General features: G+C 44.2%; 1 protein-coding gene and 1 long non-coding RNA gene across 4 annotated transcripts; both read left to right on the top strand.

The window, feature by feature from the left end:
- The first annotated feature begins 856 nt into the window (after nt 1-856).
- LOC103110604 (fetuin-B-like) lies at nt 857-11,201 on the top strand. The gene is made up of 7 exons (XM_007519766.3): nt 857-1,121; nt 1,442-1,552; nt 2,840-2,927; nt 5,745-5,914; nt 6,713-6,811; nt 8,167-8,250; nt 10,571-11,201. The coding sequence occupies exons 1-7, from the start codon at nt 885-887 to the stop codon at nt 10,946-10,948; spliced, it is 1,167 nt and encodes a 388-aa protein (XP_007519828.1). The 5' UTR covers nt 857-884; the 3' UTR covers nt 10,949-11,201.
- A 4,577-nt stretch (nt 11,202-15,778) lies between these two features.
- On the top strand, nt 15,779-20,450 carry LOC132540257 (uncharacterized). Of its 3 annotated transcripts, none has more exons than XR_009551462.1 (3): nt 15,779-15,957; nt 17,486-17,730; nt 20,122-20,450. It is a non-coding gene; the product is annotated as an uncharacterized LOC132540257 (long non-coding RNA). The 3 variants fall into 3 exon arrangements; XR_009551463.1 differs by lacking the exon at nt 15,779-15,957 and adding an exon at nt 15,998-16,485; XR_009551464.1 differs by lacking the exon at nt 15,779-15,957 and adding an exon at nt 15,998-16,532.
- Nucleotides 20,451-21,378: the final 928 nt, after the last annotated feature.

Genomic DNA, 21,378 nt, shown 5'->3' with positions numbered 1-21,378 from the left:
ACACCAAATTACTCAAGGAATCTCAATAACATTTAAAAAAAATTACATATATATATATATTTTCAAAAATATTTATTTATTCCCTTTTGCTGCCCTTGTTTTATTGTGGTAGCCATCACTGTTGCCGCCATTGATGTTGTTGTTGCTGTATAGGACAGAGAGAAATGGAGAGAGGAGGGGAAGACAGAGAAGGGGAGAGAAAGACAGACACCTGCAGACCTGCTTCACCACCTGTGAAGCAACTTCCTTGCAGGTGGGGAGCCAAGGGCTCAAACCGGGATCCTTCTGGGGTCCCTGTGCTTTGTGCCACATGCACTTAACCCGCTGAGCCACCGCCCGACTCCCTCAATGACATTTCTGTAGGACCTACAGTCCCCTTCCTGATCTATCAAGAACAGTGGACTCAGAAGACAAACAAGTTGAGTGATCTCACTTAGCGCCTTGACCCTGACTCTAAGCCAGAGAGAATTATGGGAGAGGCCATGGACATCAGCTGCAGGGCAGGCCAAGGGTTGAGGAGAAAATCCCACTCACTGTGGCTCAAGTGGAGCCTTGAGCAATAGCCAGAGTGTGGTCGAGACCTCCCTGGAGCCTTGCTCCAAGTGCTTATTATGCTTCATCGAAAAAGATTAGGAAACAAATGTATTTACAAGTACGTATTCATGGAGTTTGCTCAGGGAATTAGCTCTAGAAAGGTTGGCAGTTAGTGACTCAGGGAAATTCACATTTAACACACTTCAAGGAGAAAAAAACAGGACTTTGTGTTTGAAATCCTGGTCACCAGTTCAGATGTGATTACAAAACCAGTGAAGTTCACGCCCTGAGTCCTATAAAGAGCCTGTCCTGTCACTCCACACACTCACCTGGCCTGTACTCCCCACAGAATGGGTCTGCTCCTACCCCTCATACTCTGTGCCCTGGCTGCATGTTATGAGGCAAGGTCTCCAGTGGGCCTGCCACCGCCACCACTGCCCCCAAATTTGCGTTTAGTTCCCCGGGGTTGCAATGACTCTGATGTGCTGGCAGTGTCAGGCTTTGCCCTGGAGGACATCAACAAGGACAGAAAGGATGGCTATGTGCTGAGTCTCAACCGAGTGAGCGATGCCCGTGAACACAGACAGGCAAGTGATGGGCTCCTATCTGGGCAGGTGTTTGCACAGTGGCTGTTCCCAGCCTGTGAGAACCCAGAGACACGGGTTGGCAGGTGCTTGCCAAATTGGAATTCCTACTGAGAAGGTTCCACTGTCCTCTGTGAGGTGTGCACAGCACTCTTCTTGTTAGTAGGAGCAAGTGCTTATAGTGTTCCAACTTTCATAAAAATGCTGACAAGCATCATAAGTAGCCTTGTCTCTACCTGAAGAGAGAGATAGATACTTTGACCAGTCTGGAGGGTTTCTGCTTCATTCAGAGGGTGATGCATTTCTCTTCCCATTTTTTACAGGCTGACCTGGGATCTCTGTTCTACCTCACCTTGGATGTGTTAGAGACTGGGTGCCATGTGCTCAGCAAGAAGTCCTGGAAGGATTGCGGGGCAAGGATACTGCATGAATCAGTAAGTGCCAGTGTCTGGTGTCTGTCTGTTCTATGGGAGAGACTACATGTCTTCTGTCTACAGGGTGAATGTTGATCAGTGTGTGCCGAGTTTAAATTCCCTTCTTCCAAAAACTCTAAGCATGGTAACTATGTGGTAATTACAATTTCACCGATAAAACTGAGTCTAACTCATGGAGGAGGATCTAAGAATCACTCAAGGGGACTAGAATGATCAGAATTGAAAAGTTCTCACATTCATTTCTATGGCCAGATCCCTCTGACAGGCACTAAGTCAGTATTTAAATTGTGAGAAGAGTCATCAGAGCCATAAAGACTATTTTATATAATAGCCATAAAGACTATTTTGATGTTCTTAAAACATTGCTTGATTGCATTTTATGATCATTGACATGGGGCTGACAGGAGAGAGAGAAAAAAAAAAAACTTAAGGCATGAAATTTCTCAAAGGAAGAAATCCATGGAGAAATTTCCTGGAATCATAGAACCTAAAGGACTTCAGGCTTCACCTTTACATGCTGTCAGTGGAAGGAGGCTGAGAGTAAGAGGCAGATCTTATTTGGTTCTCAATGATATAGAGGAAATTTTTTAATGAGTTTATGTGAAACTCTATCCCAGGAGTGCAGGATTTTGCTTTGTGCCAATTTTATAAAGATAGTTATTCAATTTATTTGTAAAACTTGGGAAACTGTCCCTACTTGATTTTTCAGAAGCAAATAAGTAATCTACTAAGGAATATTTACACTAAAATGCATATACTACCTAAATATAAGCTCTTCTCTCTATCTGGCTCATGTATAGATCAAAACTAAAATGCATATACTATCTAAATATAAGTTCTGTCTCGCTCATGTACAGATCAAAACAGACATTATCATAATGGGAATTTCTTCCAGGAGTAATTAAGAGATCCAAGAACCTTCCCTTTCTGGTTTTAGACTGTCACCTTCAACTCATGATTTCATTAACATCAAGTTATGGAGTGAGAAAGGGCTTGGAAGATATATGGCACATGGGAAGTCTTTCTAAATTGGAAGTGGTTACAATCACTCTGCTCACTTCTTTTCATAGAATTCAGTTATACATAGGTCCCACCTACCAGTTAAGAGGCTGAGAAATATAGTCTGTGTGCCAGGGGAAGGCTTAGCTCCCTTTAATGATCAGCAGTCAAATTTCCACACTCAAAGCTAAAAATGATGACTTTTTGTTTTCATTTCTTAAAATAAAGTATCTAATTTCATTTAAGGAGATATAAGAAAGTCATATATTTTGTGTTTACTACTTTCAGGTTTATGGTCAATGCAAAGCACTGTTTTACATTAATAAGCCAAGAAGAATTCTCTATACACACGCTTATAACTGTACTCTTCGGCCAGGTAAGAGGTCATTCTGATTTAGCTGTTTCTATTATTATTATTATTACTATTATTTAAAATAACAAAGTTGGGGAAAGTCACTCTAACAAGGCTGTGGCATAGTTTATACAAGTTGTCTATCTTCCTCTATTTCACAGTCAATTTCTTTTAAAAGAGAGAGAGAGAGGGCTGGGCCCGCCTCCCCGGGAAGCAGCCTGGGCAGTGAGGAGCCTCCCGCAGGCTCTCTGGAGGTGGCATGAGCTAGGTCTCCTCCCAGCTCTGGGCCCTCACCCGGGTGCCTTTGGCCACCACAGCTGCTGCACCCGCTTCACGCACACCTCTCCCTGCAAACCCCCCTTCTGCTGCAGCCCCTACCCCATCCCCGTCTTCCCCCACCCCTTCCTGGCACCTCTCCCTTCCTCCCCCTTCATCCATCCCACTCCCCTCCCGAGAGACCCCCCCTTCATCTCAGCCCAACTTTAGCCTGGTCCTCATAAAAGAGAGAGAGAGAGAGAGAGAGAGAGAGAGAGAGAGAGAGAGATTTGTTTATTTACTCATGAGAGAGAGGCAGGAGGGGAAGAAAACAGAAAAAAAAACAGAACATCACTCTGGCATCTGTGATGTTGGTGATCAAACATGGGACCTTGTGTTTGAGGTCCAAAAACTTAGTTCATTGTGTCACCTTCTTGGCCACAGTCTAGCTCTTAGAATATACATATATTTTGATTTAATTTAATTATTTTTAGGTATAGATACAGAGAGAGAGAGAGAGAGAGAGAAACAGATAGCACCAAAGTGTCCTTCACTATGAAGGAGACTGGGCTCAAATCAGAGTTGACTGCATGGCAGAGCAACCCACTATCCAAGTGAGCTATTTTGCCAGGCCCTTAACATTTCTCATATTTGCACTGTTCTCTCTCCAATCTATACCTCTTTAATGATTAGTCATCAATGTGTACTATATGTAATCTTAGAATTTTGGTCTGGCATACATGATAACAATCTCTATACCAGTGCTTGAGTTTCCTCTGTAGACATGTCTGCCATTGTTTCTCTTACTACACAAACTCTGTGTACCATCTAGTTGTAGGACCAGTTGTTTTTAGAAAACACATCGTATTTTCCAGTCTCTACCTCTTGTTAATATTGATTTCTTTCCAGAGGATGCCCTTCCTTTTACCTTCTATCCTTGAAACTCACATGCACTCACTAGAACTGTTGCCAGTGAGCTTCTTCCACAGTACTCTTTACTCAGGAAAGAAATGGTGCTCTTCTGGTCTACATTTCTATAGAAGTTTAGGATAACCTATGTATCATAGAACATACTTCTATGTTCTATGATTTGTTGTCTTTTGTCTTCTATCAAATGACTATTTTATCTCTCTTCCTCCTGCTATTCCCTTACTCAGTTCCTGTTAGATGTTCTGTTACAATTCTGTTGTGTTTCAAGAGCACATTCTTGTTAAATAAATGGATAAGTGGACTAAGATGAGACTGAAACAATAGCACTGTCAGTACACACTTGCAGTCAGCTTGGTCCTGCCTGAGAAAGCCACATCTGTGGTATGGAAAAGCAGAATGTGATTGCTTTCAGCTATTATGTGCACTGGACTCCTCGTCACGGATCTTGTTCAAGTGCACCTTCTGATTCCATAGCTCTCGGTGGAGCCTGAGAGTCTGCATTTTTAACATACTTCAGGTTCTAACAGTGCTGCTGGTTCCGTCGAGAAATAAGGGGACACAGCAAATATTTCATGAGCTACAATTCAAGCCTGTTGAGTCAGAACTCTCCCATGGAAGTCAGACAGCAACAACTAAGAGTCACAATATCAGCAGAAGCCACAGGTACCAGAGCCCTGAAAGGGGCAGTGAGGAAATAGGAGGTGTAGGTGATGCCGTGAGTGACAAGTTGTGGGAGTAACACCCTTACAGTACCTCAAATTAAATCCAGAATTAAAACCATCTGTTAGCACAGACAACATCCAGCCAACTTAAAACAGTAGTCTTGTCACCCCAATAGTCTCTATTCAATCAAAAATTCTAGCTACACTGTGTGTATTAGTCACACGGCGATTTGACCAATATTTAAAAAGATTTATTAACTACACACAAAGTAGAAAGTTCTACAAGAGACATAGACAGAGAGATAAGTCAGGGCACCACTCTCATACATGTGATATTGGGGCTACAAGTGGAAACTCTCAAGCATGCAAGTTGGGCACTCTGTCGTCTGAACTATTTCTCCAGTCACACTTTACCAACTTTTTTCCTGACTTACTTACATTTTGTAGCTAAGGAGGATGTGATGCGTTCCCATGTTCCACTGTATGTTCTTCACTTACCCTTTCATTCAACATGCATTTACTAAAGCACTTACTTAGCATGCTTTAGATGTTTTGTTGTAGAAAGACTTAAGAGGAATAAAACATAACAGTAATGTCGTGCTAAACTTTCAAAACAAATTCTGACATACAGAGCCGATGAAGATGGTAGTGCTAAGAAGAAAGTACAAACTTTTACAAACAAACTAATAACTACATTGTAAGCTATTAAACTGAGTTCCTAGGATAGAGAATATGCTTAAAGTGATGATAATACCTTGATTTGATTCCTTTTTTATTTTTGAAAGTAAACATACAGATGTTAGGCTACTTATTGCTGACAGCTAACTTCTGTCCAAGTGACACCCTTTCTGTTTATTTTTTGCAGAGACCGTGTATTCTCCCTGCAGAAGCTGAATAGTAAAAGAAGCTTGCCTCTCCTATATCTATATGACCTCTAGTATGAACAATCATTAAGAAGTCTCATGTTTAAAATGCTCTTTTTTGCCATCAACAGTTTCTCGAAGAAGCATTCATCACATGTGTCCTGACTGCCCTAGTCCCAGTCCCATTGACATGTCAGATCCCAATGTTATGGAAGCTGTCACTAAATCTCTTGAAAAATACAACAATGAGAGTGCCCTGAAGCAGTATTCTCTCGTCAAAGTCACCAAAGCTTCTAGCCAGGTGAGACTGGACTGCCCAAGCCAATTCCACCAAAAGTTAATCTCATAATAGATCCTAAGCTTGGAAAGATCAAGCACTCCTTCTCAGTGCTCAAGGACCTTTTATTCATTCCTTACTTTGGTACAGATGATGCACATGGGACATGTTTTGGTTTTGACTTAATTTAACATTTATTTTGGGGGGGAGGCACAAACCAGCGCATCACTCTGGCACATGTGATGGTGGTGATCAAAGTCAGGCCCTCATGCTTCAGAGTCCAAAGCTTCACCTACTATGGCCTGAACCTCCTAGGACATAGTTTTGAGTTATTTTATGGGGTTTCTATAAGAACTATGTGACTCTCAATGCTCCGTGGTCCTTAAGGCATGATGGGAGATGGGTGACTACATTCTCATATCTAATTAGCACGAAGCATTTAACAAATCAACTTCTGCTAATTTTAAGGTCTGCAGCAGATGTTGAGTTTTACATAACAAGGAAAGTAGAGGCTCGCTTGTATTTTGATATCTACCATAATGGAGAAAAACTAATCTAAAAAAAAAAAACAACTGACAAAAGGAAAATGAAAATCACCACGGAACGGCTTTTTAAATGCCTTATAACATCTCAAGACAGAAAGAAAAGTTTGGTGACAGAGTAATACGAATAGTTTGATTATGGCTGGGATCACGGCGACAAAAATACTTGTGCTGACACTGACTTGGGAATGTGTGGCTCAGTAACTAAGCACTGCCAGTCAGAATCATTTCCCATGTGTAAAGTTTTTATTTCTATTTCTCAACTCTTGTCTCATGCCAGTGGGTGTTTGGCCCTGGATATTTTGTGGAATACTTAATTAGAGAGTCAACATGTACCAAACGCATGATCGTCTGCACACTTCAGATGACTTACTCTGAGGTGAGTATTTCTAAATTTCTACAAATTCGAGGTTAGTACTCATAGACTAGATATATTAATCAAGCATATACTGTACACATATATAAGAGGTGTTATAACACATGAGAAGTCCATATATGTATATATTTTATAAATGATTTACTTGTACCATTTACTCTTTTTGACATAAATTTTGACTAATATTTGGATAACCATGTCAGCTTTCCATTAGTTACTGTTTGCATTAAAAACCATCTCCATATATATATATATATATAAAATGAGTTTTGGGGCTGGGTGGTAGCACATGTGGCACATGTTACAATGACCAAGGACCCAGGTTCGAATCCCCACTCCCCACCTGCAGGAGGAAAACTTCATGAGTGGTGAAACAGTGCTGCAGGTGTCTCTCTTCCTCTCTGTCACCCCCTTCTCTCTCAATTTGATCTGGATCCCAAAACCTTTCAGCTCTCTGCCTGGCTCCCCCTTCAGTATCCTTTGATCTGCTGAATCAGACCACAGTTTGTTAATGTTTCATCCTGTATTGTCCTTTGGTTTTGTTTCTTAAATTCCAACTATGTTATCTACCAGTTTTTTGTGCTCCCCATGCTTGCTTATTGCACTTAGTACTAAACCTCCTGTTTCACTAAGGTTGTAGAAAAGAGAAGAGCACATCTCTCCTTCCAGCTGAGTAGCATTTCACTGGGTATATATATACCACAGCTTCCTAATCCACAATGTCTCTGGATGCTTGGGTAACAGTCAAATCTTAGCTCTGTGATGAACACAGGCATGAAAAAAATCTCTTTGGATATGATTTTTTTTCTGTGTTTTTTGATAAATACCTAACAGAGGAACAGTAAGATGTATGATAGGCTTACTTATAATTTAAGATTTTAATATAGTATAAGTAGGTTTATTTCTACAAGGGTTGGCTTAATTAACATTCCCCTCAAAAGTGTAAGAAGGTTCCTTTTTCACACATCCTCATCATTCTTAAGTGCTCTTAAAGTCAAGTGGTAGAAGTTACATAGAAATATATTTCTATTCTAACTTCAATGAATTTTCTAATATTCAAGCTTGTTAGGCAACAAACATGACTTTCTCTTCAATGAGGACATTTTTTAAAAAATATTTATTTATTCCCTTTTGTTGCCCTTATTTTATTTAGTTACAATGAGGACATTTTAATCTACTTTGGTTTATTATTTTCTAGAGATGTTCAAGAGGAAATTGGCCTGTACCTGACTATTATACGGTAGAACAGTTAAGTGTTGTTTAACAGAGTGTCTAAGTGAGGAGAAAGAATATTTATTGACACTTATGCCCACTGGCAGTGGTAATACTCACACTTACTCTATTTTCTCTTTCTTTAGCCTGTTGCTCTTTGCAAAGGTTCCCTAAGTAAACGTGGAGGAAAAGAGTTTGTCTCTGTGAGTTGTGACTTCTTTGAATCACAGGTATGTTTCAATCTAATTGTCTTTCTGTGGGGAACAAGAGATGATTACTCACATTTTCGTATGCAGTGGTTAAATCAGTGTTGCTTCATTTTAGTCAAAGTTGTAATGTAGGGTAAGTTTCCTTTGCAAATAGAAACCTATGAACTTGGATGACTTATGCTTCTGAGACATAAACTCAATTGTTCTAAAATCCTTTGTGAACTATATGGTTAAGTTCTCCCCTTTGGAAATAGTTCATCCTTTTCCAGAAGCATTTATTTATCATTTACATGAAGCAATCCATATAATTATGAAGATTTGAGGGAGTGGTTAAAATCTGCCACCTGGGTTCCAGTCCTGCTTTGCCACCTGCCAGCTGTGTGACCACGGGCACACACTTGCCTCTCTGGGCCCAGCTTGCTCATCTAGAGAATAGTATTGATACAGCTCCTTCTTCAGATCACAGGAGAAAAGACTAATAGGACTTTCATGGAGGGCAGTGTTCTGGGCCTAGCACAGAACAACCCATCAACAAAGGTGTGACTGCATCAGGACCCAAAGCATTGGTCACCAGGAATCTTGTCTTTATACCATGAATGAAAGGGAAATGAAATTTCACTTATCTGAGACAGAAGAGGAAAAAAGGAAAGACACTTGGGAGTAATAATAGGTGTAGGGGTTAACTAGTAAGGAGTTGAAGGCAAGAACATTGAAAAAATAGGGGAACACACACACACACACACACACACACACACACACACACACACAGAGGTTGATTGATTTATAGAATGAACCTGTATCAATGACCTTGGGAGAAACTACTGCAATTTCCAATGGAGGGGATAGGGTAGTGGTGGAAACTTATGTAATTATATCCCTATTACCTTACAATTTTGTAAATCAATATTAAATCACTAAAAAGAAAACAAATAAACAAAAAGTGGGTGCTTCTGCCTCTACCTGGAACTAGATGCTGAATAAGGACTTAGGAAGTCCTTTAATCCAGTCAGTCGTTGTTAAGATCTGAAGGCATCTCACCATCAATCTTCTGCAAGTCTTGGTCTCCCCAACCCATAGCTGTTTCATTTTTTAAATTTAATTCAATTTTTATTTTATTTCGTTTTTATGTTACTTATAGAAAGGAAACACTGACAAAACCATAAGATAAGAGGGGTAGAACTCTGTACAAATTCCCACCACCAGAACTCCGTATCCCATCCCCTTCCTTGACAGCTTCCCTATTCTTTATCCCTCTGGGAGTATGGACCAAGGTCATTGTGGGATGAAGAAGGTGGAAGGTCTGGCTTCTGTAATTGCTTCCCCAATGAACATAGGTGTTGACAGGTCAATCCGTTCTCTCAGCCTGCCTCTCTCTTTCCCTAGTGGGGCAGGGTTCTGGAAAATCAAGAGCACCAGGACACATTGGTGGGGTTGTCTGTCCAGGGAAGTCTAGTTAGCATCATGGTAGCATCTGGAACCTGGTGGCTGAAAAGAGAGTTAACATATAAAGCCAAACAAATTGTTGACTAATCATGGACCTAAAGACTGGAATAGTGCAGATGAAGAGTTGGGGGGAGGGGTGTCTCCATTTTATAGATAGCTAGTAGGTATATTTTAGTTATATTCCCAATGGCCTGTGGTTATACTAGTTTTGTTGTTTGTTTGTTTTTTTCCCTGAGCCTGAAATCTGATATGCAGGTGGATCCAAGTTATTATCTAGGGACATGATGTCATGGCTGGAAAAAGGACCAGAAAGCTGGATCAGGGAAGAGAGTAGCTCCCAAATATGGGAAAGGTGTATAAGTATTGTTGACTATAAACCCCATCAATTTGATGTGACCTGGGGCCATATTCATTAGGAGCCTGTGTGACCTCTGCATCCCTGTAGATCTGAGCTCACATTCTGTGGTCATGAGCAGGAACATTCCAAGCTGCCCCAATAACAGGACCCATCTTCCTCAGGTGTAGCATGGAGTATGTTGTCCAGCCTCCCTTCAGAGGATGGAACTTTCTCTACCATTGTTGATCCACGTTGAGGGAAAGATCCTATGGGGGAACACAAAGGGGTCTATTGTGTTGTTCCTGATAGAGATGACTGGTAACAATGGAGAGAGGGATTTATTTAAGGTCTAGGCCCACCATGTCTGTTTGGGAATCTCAGGACTCCCTGAATAGGGCCCCAGGCTGTTTCATTTTTTTAACCTTCTAATCAGATGTCCATGTCTCTGGCTGATCTCACTTGAAGCATTACATCAGGAAGGAACAGGATAGGTCAACCTGGTAATAAGAATGACAGGCACTTCCTTATAAAATGTCTTCTTATATGCTATATTTATTTCAGGATTCTCCTCCTGGGGTTGAAAGTTCTTCCACAAACCAGAAACCTACAGACCTACCTGAAGTGAAAGATCTCCAGAAGGAAAGCTCAGCTAGCACAGATTCACCCCCCAAAGCAGCGCAAAAGGGATCTGTCCAGCGCCTTCCTGACTTGGACGATGAGAAGCCCAAGGACTCCGAGGTGGCAGGCCCTGTAGAGGTCTTTCCTGTGCATCTGGATCTAACCGCTAATCCCAGTGGAGAACCCTTAGATATCTCCTTCTTGTTCATGGGGCCCGAGAAGAAGGTAATAGATGTCCTACCTTTCCCAGAAAAGGACAGACGCTCTTCTGAATGCCCAGGACCAGCCCAGCACACCAATAAGCTCATTCTACCCCCATGAGAGCCACATAGTTGTTTCTGTGGGGTTCCAGTGTTCCGCAGGAAATGAGAAGTCATGGGGGAAGAGGAGAGAGGAAGAGGAAGCTCATAATTAGAGAGAAATTCATAAAGTGTCTTTTTAACTCTTTTTTTGGGTATCAGTGTATTGCTAGAAGTTAATGATAAAATGAAACCAGACTGCATTCTCCTCTTGCTGTGTTCCTCCCAAACCTCAAGAACCTTAAGCCATGTATAAAGACTTTTCATCTTTTCAACCTCTCACTACTTTCTTTATCTTTTCAACTATAGATATGACAAGTGCTCTATAGGTAACATTTGAAAATACTGATACTTCCCCTAATCCAGGTACATACAGGGAACTGAGACAAAGTACAGAAGGTTATTACCTTTGCACGGCCTTTCAATTCAAAGATGAAATATTAGTTATGTAATTTCTTGTGTAGTTTTCAAACTAGATGTCTTCTCTTCTGCTTGAACACCTTTGTCTCTCCAAACAGGGCAACTCCATTAGAGATAGTGCCACACTGGGCCACTGCTGAAACAGTACAAGAGGGAAACTTAAAGCTATACATGCCCACATTAGGAAATAAGAAAATGCTAAAAGTAACATAGCTGAACAATTAGGTAGTCAGAAAAAGAACAAACAGCTACAGCACACAGGTTGGTTGATGAAGCTAGTGTTAACAAAATTAACAAGGCCTTGGACAGACTAACAAAAAAGAAAGGGGGGGAGGGATACTTACAAATTAAATAACAAATGAAAGGGGAGATTACAACAGACTCCATTGAAATGCAGAGCATCATAACAGATTTCTATGAATAAATATATGCCAACAAACTAGAGGAAATGGATGATGTCCTTGAAGCATATAGTCATCAAATGCATTCCCAATAACAAAAATCCAGGCCCACACAGCTTCAAAAATGAATTCTACAAAACTTTCAAGAAAGAGCTAATACCTCTACTTTTAAAGCTCTTCTAAAATATCAAAAACACAGAAATACTTCCTTCCACATTCTACAAAGCCATCATCACCCTAATATCAAAGGCAGACAGAGCTATAACAACAAAAAATACATGCCAATATCCCTGATGAATATAGACACTAAGATCTTGAACAAAATCTAAGCATATTGACTGTAGCAGTACATCAAACAATTTATAGACCATAACCAAGTGGGACTTATCCAAGGGACGCAAGGCTGATTCGATATATACAAGTCAATAAATGTGATTTACCACATCAACAATAGGCAATCCAAAACTACATGATTATCTCAATAGATGCAGACAAAGCCTTTGACAAGATCCACCATCCCTTCATGAGCAAAAGATTAAAAGAATGGGAACAGATGGAAAATTCTTCAAACTAGATGAATCCATATATAGAAAGCCTACAGTCAACATATTCAATGGAGAGAAACTGAAAGCTTTCCCCTATATGATCAGGTACAAGAGTGGGTTGTTCACTAACTACATTGCTATTCAGTGTAGTCTTAGAATCTTAGCCATGGCAGTCAGGCAAGAGCAAGAGATTTAAGTGATACAGATTAAAAGAGAAATTAAAACACCACTATTCTCAGATGATATAATAGTATGCATAGAAAACCCAAAGGAATACAGAAGGAGATTCTGTGAAATTACTAAGCAATATAGTAGTGTGGGAGGCTACAATCTTGGCACACAGAAATCAGGGCACTACTTTATGCAAACACAAAACTAGAAGAAATCCAGAAATCGACTCCCTTTGGCATAGCAACAATAATAATAATAATAAACCTAAGGATAAACCTAACAAGGGAAGTGAAAGACCTCTATACTAAAATCTGTGAGAGACTTTCTGTACCCCATAAAGAATTCTGGCTCATACTCCAAGAGGGGGAGAAATGTTAGGGGAAGATGACTATGGGCTCTGAACTCCAATTCCATCAAGAGCTGGAGAGAAAAGGGGGGGAAGGACACTTGAAAGTTATAGGTGTAGGGCAGTGGTAGATAGCATAATGATTATGCAAAAAGATCCTCTTGCCCTCTTTGGAAGACTGTATGGAGAGTACGTAAATAAAAATGGAAGTACCTTATGCGTACTCAAACACTAATTAGAAGAGACGACATGTATGTGCTTGAGTGTACACTGGATAGATGCCCAAGGGTGGTATTGCTGGCTCATAAGGTCTTCCAAAGGGGCTGCACCAGTTAGCATTCCCACCAGCAGTGAAGCAGAGTTCCCTAGGGATAAAATATTTTTTAAAAGAGGGAAAGCATGCAGGGGGTGTACCCAATTGAGTGTACACGTTACCATGTGCAAGGACCCAGGTCCAAGCCCCTACTCTCCACCTACAGGAGGGATGCTTCATCAGCAATGAAGAAGGTGTCAAGCACTCTTTCTCTCCCTCTATCTCTCCTTCTCTATTCCTCCCCTCTCAATTTCCCTGTCTTATTAAATAAAAATAGCTGCCAGGACCAGTGGAATAGCAGTGCCAGCACCAAGCCCCAGTGATAACCCTGGTGGCAGAGAGAGAAAGTGGGGGTAGAGAAGATTACTCCAGATACTTCTGGCACACTTGGAACTATTTCATATGAAGTATAAATTATATAGCAGTGCATAGGGTAATTTTCCTGGTATTAGTAAATATAGTATCTTTTATCTTGTGTTGCTGACATCAGATGTCTCCTCAGCAGTTCAACTGGAGTCATCTAAGAAAAATCATCCAGGGTTCATATTCTTGCTATATCAGCTCAGTCCAGCACAATCTGAGCTAGAAATGTGTTTGATATGTGCCACCAGTACAAGAAGAATGAGAAGAACATAGACTTCATCAAATTGAACTTCCTGGATTTTTCATTCAATATATCTGCCCTAGGACAGAAATGCTAGTTCTTTGTGCATAACATTTTAAAAAATGGTTCAAAAATGAAATAGCTGCATGCAAACTTGGACTGGAGTTGGTGTATTGCATCAAAGTAAGACTCTGGGGTGAGGTGGGGGATGGTTCAGGTCCTGGAACATGATGGCAGAGAAGGACCTAGTGGGGGTTGGATTGTTATGTGGAAAACTGGGAAATGGTATGCATGTACAAACTATTGTATTTACTGTTGACTGTAAACTATTAATCCCCCAATAAATAAATTTTTAAAAAGCTACAGGCAAAACGACTCTTGAACCACATAACACAAATTACAAAGTATGAGGAAGACCCTAAGAGGTGTGTGAAAATGGGTGCGTGGAAAGAGGTGCAGGGAGCAAAATGGGACAAAGGTGGCTGGAATCTGAGCAGCGCCACAGCTGGGGAACAGCAGGTGGTGCCATGTTGAGGTCCGCTCCAGCACTCAGAGGCAGGCCAACATGTGGCGAAGAAGGAGAGTGGATTTGAGGCCTGTGTTCCATGAGTTCTATTCTTTATTACTGTTAGTGACGTAATATTGATTTACAAAACTAAACCCAAGAGAATAGCTTTCATGAACAAAACAAGATATGACAAGTGTTGGTGAGGTTGTGGAGAAAAAGGATTCCTGCTACACTGCTGGTGGGAATACAAACTAGTGCAGCCCCTTTGGAAGCCTGTCTGGAGAGTGCCTGAACAAATAAAAATGGATGTACCTCATGAGCCAGCAAAACCACTCTTAGGCGTTTAGCCAGTGGACACTCAAACACTAATTAAAAGAGACACGTGGACCCTTATGCCCATAGCTGCATTATTCACAAGAGCCAAAGAGTGGAAGCAGCCTAAATATCCATGCTGGCAGGCTGAAGAAGTAATGGGATATATATATCCCAAGAAATACTACTCTGTAATAAAAAAAAGAAGATACTGTGTCTTTGGGACAAAAGAGATGGAGCTGGAAGTGACTATGCTTGGTGAAATAAGCAAAGAAGTGAAAGACAGTTACCAGATGGCTTGACTCATGCGGAATCCAGAGATCTGATACACCTGGACTAGGAAAGCTATCAGGGGAGGAGAGGGGCTACAGAGTTCTGGTGGTAGGAATTGTGTGGAGTTGTGCCCCTCTTATCCTATGGTTTTTGTCAATGTTTCATATATATATATATATATATATATATATATATTATTTTTTTATTTTTTTTAAAAAAGCAAACTGTTTCTAAGGCTTGTAAGCACTACATTGGCTTTTGGAGGTGGGAGGTTGTGGACACAGAACTTTGGTGGTGAGTATGGTATGTAATCTTACAATCTTGTAACCTACTATTCACATTATATTTTAAAAAATACAGAGAATGAGAGAGGTGGAGTAAGGGAGAGGAAGAGAGATGTGAGAGGAAGTTTCTATAGCTATGCACCAACATGCAGTGAGGATTAGTCCACGTGGTGAGACAATGTGTGATTTTTGTTGCTTCTATGCATTTTCTCATTTACGCAGAACTTTACAACCGACCTGAAACTTCAATCAGCTTTTTCCCTTAGGAGACAATCTCTCTGGGCTCCAAAACACTGATAGCTGGGTCCTTTACTCAGCATCTCTCAGCCCCCATAGCTTTAAGACACCCCCCCCCCCTTAAGACCCCACTGTGTGGGCAGGGGTAGACAGCATAATGGTTATGCAAGAGATTCATGCCTGAGGCTTCAAGGTCCCAAGTTCAATCTCTTGCACCACCATAAACCAGGGCTGAGCAGTGCTCTGGTAAAAATAAATAAATTAAAAAAAAAAAGACCCCGCTGTGCCAGGATTGCAAGATCAGAGCCCAGTCTAATGGAGCCCCCAACATCTCAGAACCCCATCACTCACCGCCCCTCCAGACACCACCCATTCCCTCACACCCACATGCCTGCAGAGCCACATCCTTCTGATCTGTCACCCCTTTAATTCCATACACTTGGCCAGCAAGAGCCCGCGCCCTTTACCCTGGAACAAATCACAAGCCCTCTGAGCCTCTCCGCTCCTTCGGACGCGCTGTTACACGTCACCACGCCACACGTCATCACGTCACCAGGACGTCACCATCCTAACGCGATTACGTCATCACAACAACGCCAGGTCCTGGGCCCCTATAGGTAACGCCACCGCGATCACCACGACATTCTGGGTTTCGAGGACGTACCCCTGTGGCCAGTAGTGAGGACCCTTGATGTGTGTAGGGAGTCGGGCTGATGTGAAGGGCTGTACGCCCGGACCCACCCGGTCACCTGCCGCTAGAGACGACCTCTCCTCCCCCGAGGGCAACCCCCGCCCCAAGCACTGCGCAGGCGCGCACTCGCCCAACGTCCTGCCAACTCAGGGAGGGTCCCGGGCTCGCCCTCTTAACCTGCCAGGCTGAGCTGTTCGGGGGCGCTGCCTTCCTGGCCAGGGGTGCAGCTCAACCCCGTGACCACCTACATAGTCCTCAGTTCAGGCTCAGACTTGGTGCCCTCAGTCCACGCCCTGTCTGTCCCCCCTTGCCTGCCCCATGACTTCCACCTGTCCCGGGCCCCCACTCCTCAGATGCGCCCCTGCCTGCCCCCAGCACTGTCTCTGGCTGGCACCTGCCCTGCGCAGCCCGCGTGCCCTTCCCCTCCCACTAGGCACCGCCCACAGGGCAGGAGGTGAGAAGGGCAGGAGGACATGTCCCTCTGACCTGGGACCTTCTGGGGTCAGTGATCTCAGGGCTGGGCAGGGCTGGTCTCTGGGGCAGCACCACAGGGAGCCCCTGCTCTGCAGACTCCTTGGGGCAGGGCTGACCCCAGCTGACAGGCCAGGGGAGCAGAGCTGAGGGACAAGGAAAGGGGGAAAGAGAGAGAGAAGGAAAGAGGTAAGCTGGGGGGGGGGGAGGTGGAGGGCTCAGACAGGATGCAGGAGCAGGGGACTCAGGGTGTGAAAGAGGAGGCAGCTGCAGGGAGAGGAGGAGACTGAGGATGAGGTCAGAGGAGGCTGAGTGAGCAAAGGAAGATGAAGCTGGAGGAGGAGGAGGGAAACAGGAATGGAAGAGATGGGGGTGAAGAAGAGCAAGCAGGGGAGAGTAGAAAGCACAGGATGGAGAAGAGGCAAAGGAGGCGACTCTGGAGGAAGATGGAGGTGGGGAGGGGCAGGCAGGACCCCATGGGCCAGGTGCACTCAGGGACTCTGGGGAGGCAGCTGTGGAGTGTTGCACTTGACTTTTCATTCAGATAGAACGACAGAGTCCATGCAGAGTGTTACAGCCACACAGTGTAACAAGCAGAAGAGGAGGTGGGGGTACAGGGGCAGGGGTCCTACTGCAGGGGACAACCTGGGGCACGCCTGGTCCGTGCCTCCCCCACCCGTGTCCCCCGAATCGTAGGATTCTTCTCCTGGGTCTGATCCCAGGGGTTCAGGGCTAATGGGACTCAGACCCCTAAACGTGCTGAACTGGGAGTCCGTCGGCTGGGTGGTGGCAGAGGCCATAGTTCTGCCTGAGGCCCGGCAGACTCTGCTCCATCTCCACGTTTCTGGTGTCTGCTGGCTGCCGTCACTAGGTGACAGGCTCTGCTCTCACTGCCCAGTTCACATTGGCCTTCATGACCCCTGACAGGGCTGCCACATGGCTGGTGAGTCAGGTGGAGAGTGGCCTGGTCCCCTTTCCTTCAGGTCCATTGGGGACAGAGGCTTGTGCAAGCCTACAGAGCCCCTGCCTAGTGTGTCCTCTGCCTGGTCACCCTGGCTTTTCCACTGTCATCTCACAAATGTGGAGGGGCTGGTTTGTTCTCTGGAGCCTCTCGGTGCACCTTTGTTTTGGGGGTGCTTTTCCTTGGAGTATTGGACACGGAGAACCTGGAGCCCCTGCTGGCCTTGGAATGGGAGGAGACACTGGCTGATCTCAACACAGGTACAATGTCCAACCACGTGGGCCTTCTGCCTGGGTCATCTGGTTGCCCCACCAACACTGACATTTGTATGGCTCCATGCTGTTCTGTGGGAGAGAAAGCATTCCCTTCACATTCAGGTGGGCCTGGCTTGTCAGGGGTGGGGGCCCACCTCTGACAGGCTCATTCCATCCACCGACCACTCTCCCCCCTGACATCAGGCAAATCCATCTGGATGTCAGCCAGACTTATCTTATACAACTTTCTCAGGAGCCACTCGACTATCAAGAGAGACAGCAAAGCAGCAGCTCAGGGTGGGGTCTGGGACTGGTCTGTGGGGCTGGGTGGGGTCAGAAGAGACTTGAAGTCTCAGGGGCTCCTGTGGGAGCAGGCAGGGACTCTAGTGCCCCAGAGGGCAGAGGCTGCAAATGCACATGGCACATTGAAGGGAGAAGGGTGGAGAGAGAGGACAGACTCCAGGTCTGTGGAAACTCACAGAGCTCACCCTCTCTGGGACACTTTTTAAAAATACTTATTTATTCCCTTTTGTTGTCCTTGTTTTTTATTGTTGTAGTTATTATTGATGTGGTTGTTGTTGGCTAGGACAGAGAGAAATGGAGAGAGGAAGGGAAGACAGAGAGGGGGAGAGAAAGATAGACACCTGCAGACCTGCTTCACTGCCTGTGAAGCGACTCTCCTGCAGGTGGGGAGCCGGAGACTCGAACTGGGATCCTTACGTCTGTCCTTGCGCTTTGCGCCACCTGCGCTTAACCTGCTGCGCTACCGCCCGACTCCCTCTGGGACACTTTTTATGTGGAATTAGACAAAATCAGCAGCTTGCACTGAAATACAGGCATGCCACTGAGAGGTGGCAGACACTCAGCCTGCCAGCTGCAAACCCTGGTTGCCCCTAGGCCTCCCTGTTGCCTATTTGCTGCCGTCCTCACTCCCTCAGATGTGTCATAGAGTCTGTCAGAGAGGACCCCCTACAGCTTTAGCCTGAGCCCCTGTCCTCTCCTAAATATGGGTTGTCTTCCATTTTAGACAGTCTGGTGGGTTTCCTCCAGTTTGTGTCCTTGTGTTTGGAGCTCAGTGTCTCACCAAGCAGGATGGCTAGTTAGGACTTCTGCTCCTATTTCTCATGAACATGAAATGAAGTGGTCAACCTGCCCTCACCGCAGGAAGCTCCTCTCTGGAAGTTAAGACATAGTCCCGTGGTTTCCTGGGTCCATCAGGCAGGATCTGCCCTCACTGTACAGTCTGGGTCTTCTAGTTTCATTGGCTTTGTGGGAGGCGTGCTACTGCCAGGCCATGACTGGGCATAGGGGCTGGGAGGACTGACCTGGGGTGGGTGATGGAGGCAAGGGCTTGTGGTGGAGTGGGCAGGAAGGCTTCTTGGTGTTAGTAATTTCCAGATTTCCCGAGCTATTATATTACCAAACTGTACACAGAGTTGTAGGTGAAGGGCTTCCCAAAGAATCTTCCAGTGTGGGAGCGGGGTAGGTAGCATAATGGTTATGCAAAGAGACTCATGCCTGAGTCTCCACAGTCCAGGTTCAATCCCCCACACCACCATAAGCCAGAGCTAATGGGTACTCTGGTACAAGAGAGAGAAGAGGGCGGCGGGGGGGGGGGGGGTAGTGTGTGGGGGGGGAGAGAGGGAGAGAGAAAGAATCTTTCAGTGTGTTGGTTGTTCATTTTAGGATGATACTGTCATGCACTGTGGAAGCAGTACAGCATGATGTTCTTTATCCCCTCCATCACTAAGCATAATTACCCTGTTGTTGTTGTTGCTGTGAGAACACTGAATCAACTCTCCTAGAAAGTCCTGTCAACACAGTACCATATTGTTTCCTCAGTCCTTTCCATCCTGCAGATCTAGAGCCTTGTCCCCTTGATCCATACCCCCAAACCTGGCCCCTGGCAGCTACTATCAAATGCTTACTTTCATTAGTTGGACATTTTTAGGTGTCCCATGCAAGAGAGATCAGGAAGTGACTGTCTCTGGTTTTGTGTACTTAACCCAGTGCCCTCAGGGCCCACCTGAGGATGACCCCTCTGCCTGTTTCCCATTTTCTGCCACAATCTTAGAGCCCAGTATTTTCCATGGGGTTATCTAGCCATCTTCTCAGACCGTCAGGCCGTTGGAGAGCAAGTGTCCAAGTCCATATCCGCACTGACTTCAGATTTAGGGTTGTCTTAGATACTCCACCTCTAGGCCGTGCTGCCAATTCAGACAGAGGCAGAGGCTGGGGGTGGTCCTTGCCTCCTCTCTGGCCCCATCTTTGCCCATAATGGATACACCTGGCAGGTTCTGCAGGGCATTTGTGATTATAGCAATCTCTCTCTCTCTCTCTCTCTCTCTCTCTCTCTCTCTCTCTCTCTCCCTCTCTCTCTCTCTCTCTCTGTTATTGGGTGGAGTGACCCCAAGGCACTAACAGTGAAACATTCAAAACAGCTCCCAGAAGAATAGGATAATGGATAGATAGAAAAAAAATGGCCTCCTCTGGTTGCTTCAACATACAGAAAACTCTGGGATAGAAGATATGGTACCTGACTTTCTGCTTGGAGAATTCCTAAAAATATTTACAATAACTTGTCACTTGTGCACAGTGTATAAAATCTCTATCCCAGGACCTGCCCTTGGGACCAGTTCTGTCAGAGAGATCTGAGGACTGTTCCTACGTTTATATCCCTCCTGGGTGGGAGTTGTCAGGTGATTCTGTAATAAACTCACCTAAAATTCAAGGTGGTTTCTGCTTTTCTGGTGTATGCCTTTTCATTTTCCTAATTAAAGGTTTGAAATACCAGGGGTGGAGGATCTCTATGAAGAATACTTAGGTTAAGTTAGGGAGGAAGACCCCTTAACAATGGAATAAAAGCCACTCCTTTGAGTATTATAAATATGAGAGAGAGAGAGAGAGAGAGAGAGAGAGAGAAGAGAAGAGAAGAGAAGAGAAGAGAAGAGTAGAGAAGAGAAGAGGAGAGGAGGGGAGGGGAGGGGAGGGGAGGGGAGGGGAGAGAAGGAGAAGGAGAAGAGAAGAGAAGAGAAGAGAAGAGAAGAGAAGAGAAGAGAAGAGAAGAGGAGTCATGTAATATATACTCAATGGAGTACTACTCAGCATTTAAAAAAGACTATATTGTTTCCTTTGGGACATAATGAATGGAAGTGGAAATGATTATTCTTAAGGAAGTAAAGAACAATTATGGGATGATTTCACCCACCCTTGACAATTAGTGGATATGTGGAATACAGAGAATTGAAATACAAGGCATACAGATGGCAGGTACTGCACACAGACTTGCAGTGGCATCCCATGTCAGTTGCAAAGAAGTGTTGCAGTTGAAATTACAGTGGAGTGGGGAAGCTCTAAGAGTGATAGAACAGCCCAGAAGAATTTCCTGTCAACTTCCCTCATTCCTGTTGCTCAGGTTAAAGCATCAAGAATCCCATAATCTGAAACCTGAGATTCAGTTGACCTCCTAGGGAGTCTGAGGTCTCCCTGGAAGTTACACCTTGGACTAGAACTGGGAGTTCAGCCAAGGTGAAGACTAGGAAACTCATCTGGGGCCCTTGGATTCCTACGCAGATATAATGGGTCTGGACCTTTAGTGTATCCTTGTCTTCACCATCACTGGTCACTTCCATCATGGCCATCAACTGTGAGCTCAAACCGA

Source organism: Erinaceus europaeus, chromosome 9 (genome assembly GCF_950295315.1).
Source record: "Erinaceus europaeus chromosome 9, mEriEur2.1, whole genome shotgun sequence".
In the NCBI taxonomy this organism is placed as follows: Eukaryota; Metazoa; Chordata; class Mammalia; order Eulipotyphla; family Erinaceidae; genus Erinaceus; species Erinaceus europaeus.
Note: the sequence above shows the minus strand (reverse complement) of the source record. Positions and strands in the feature narration are given on the sequence as shown.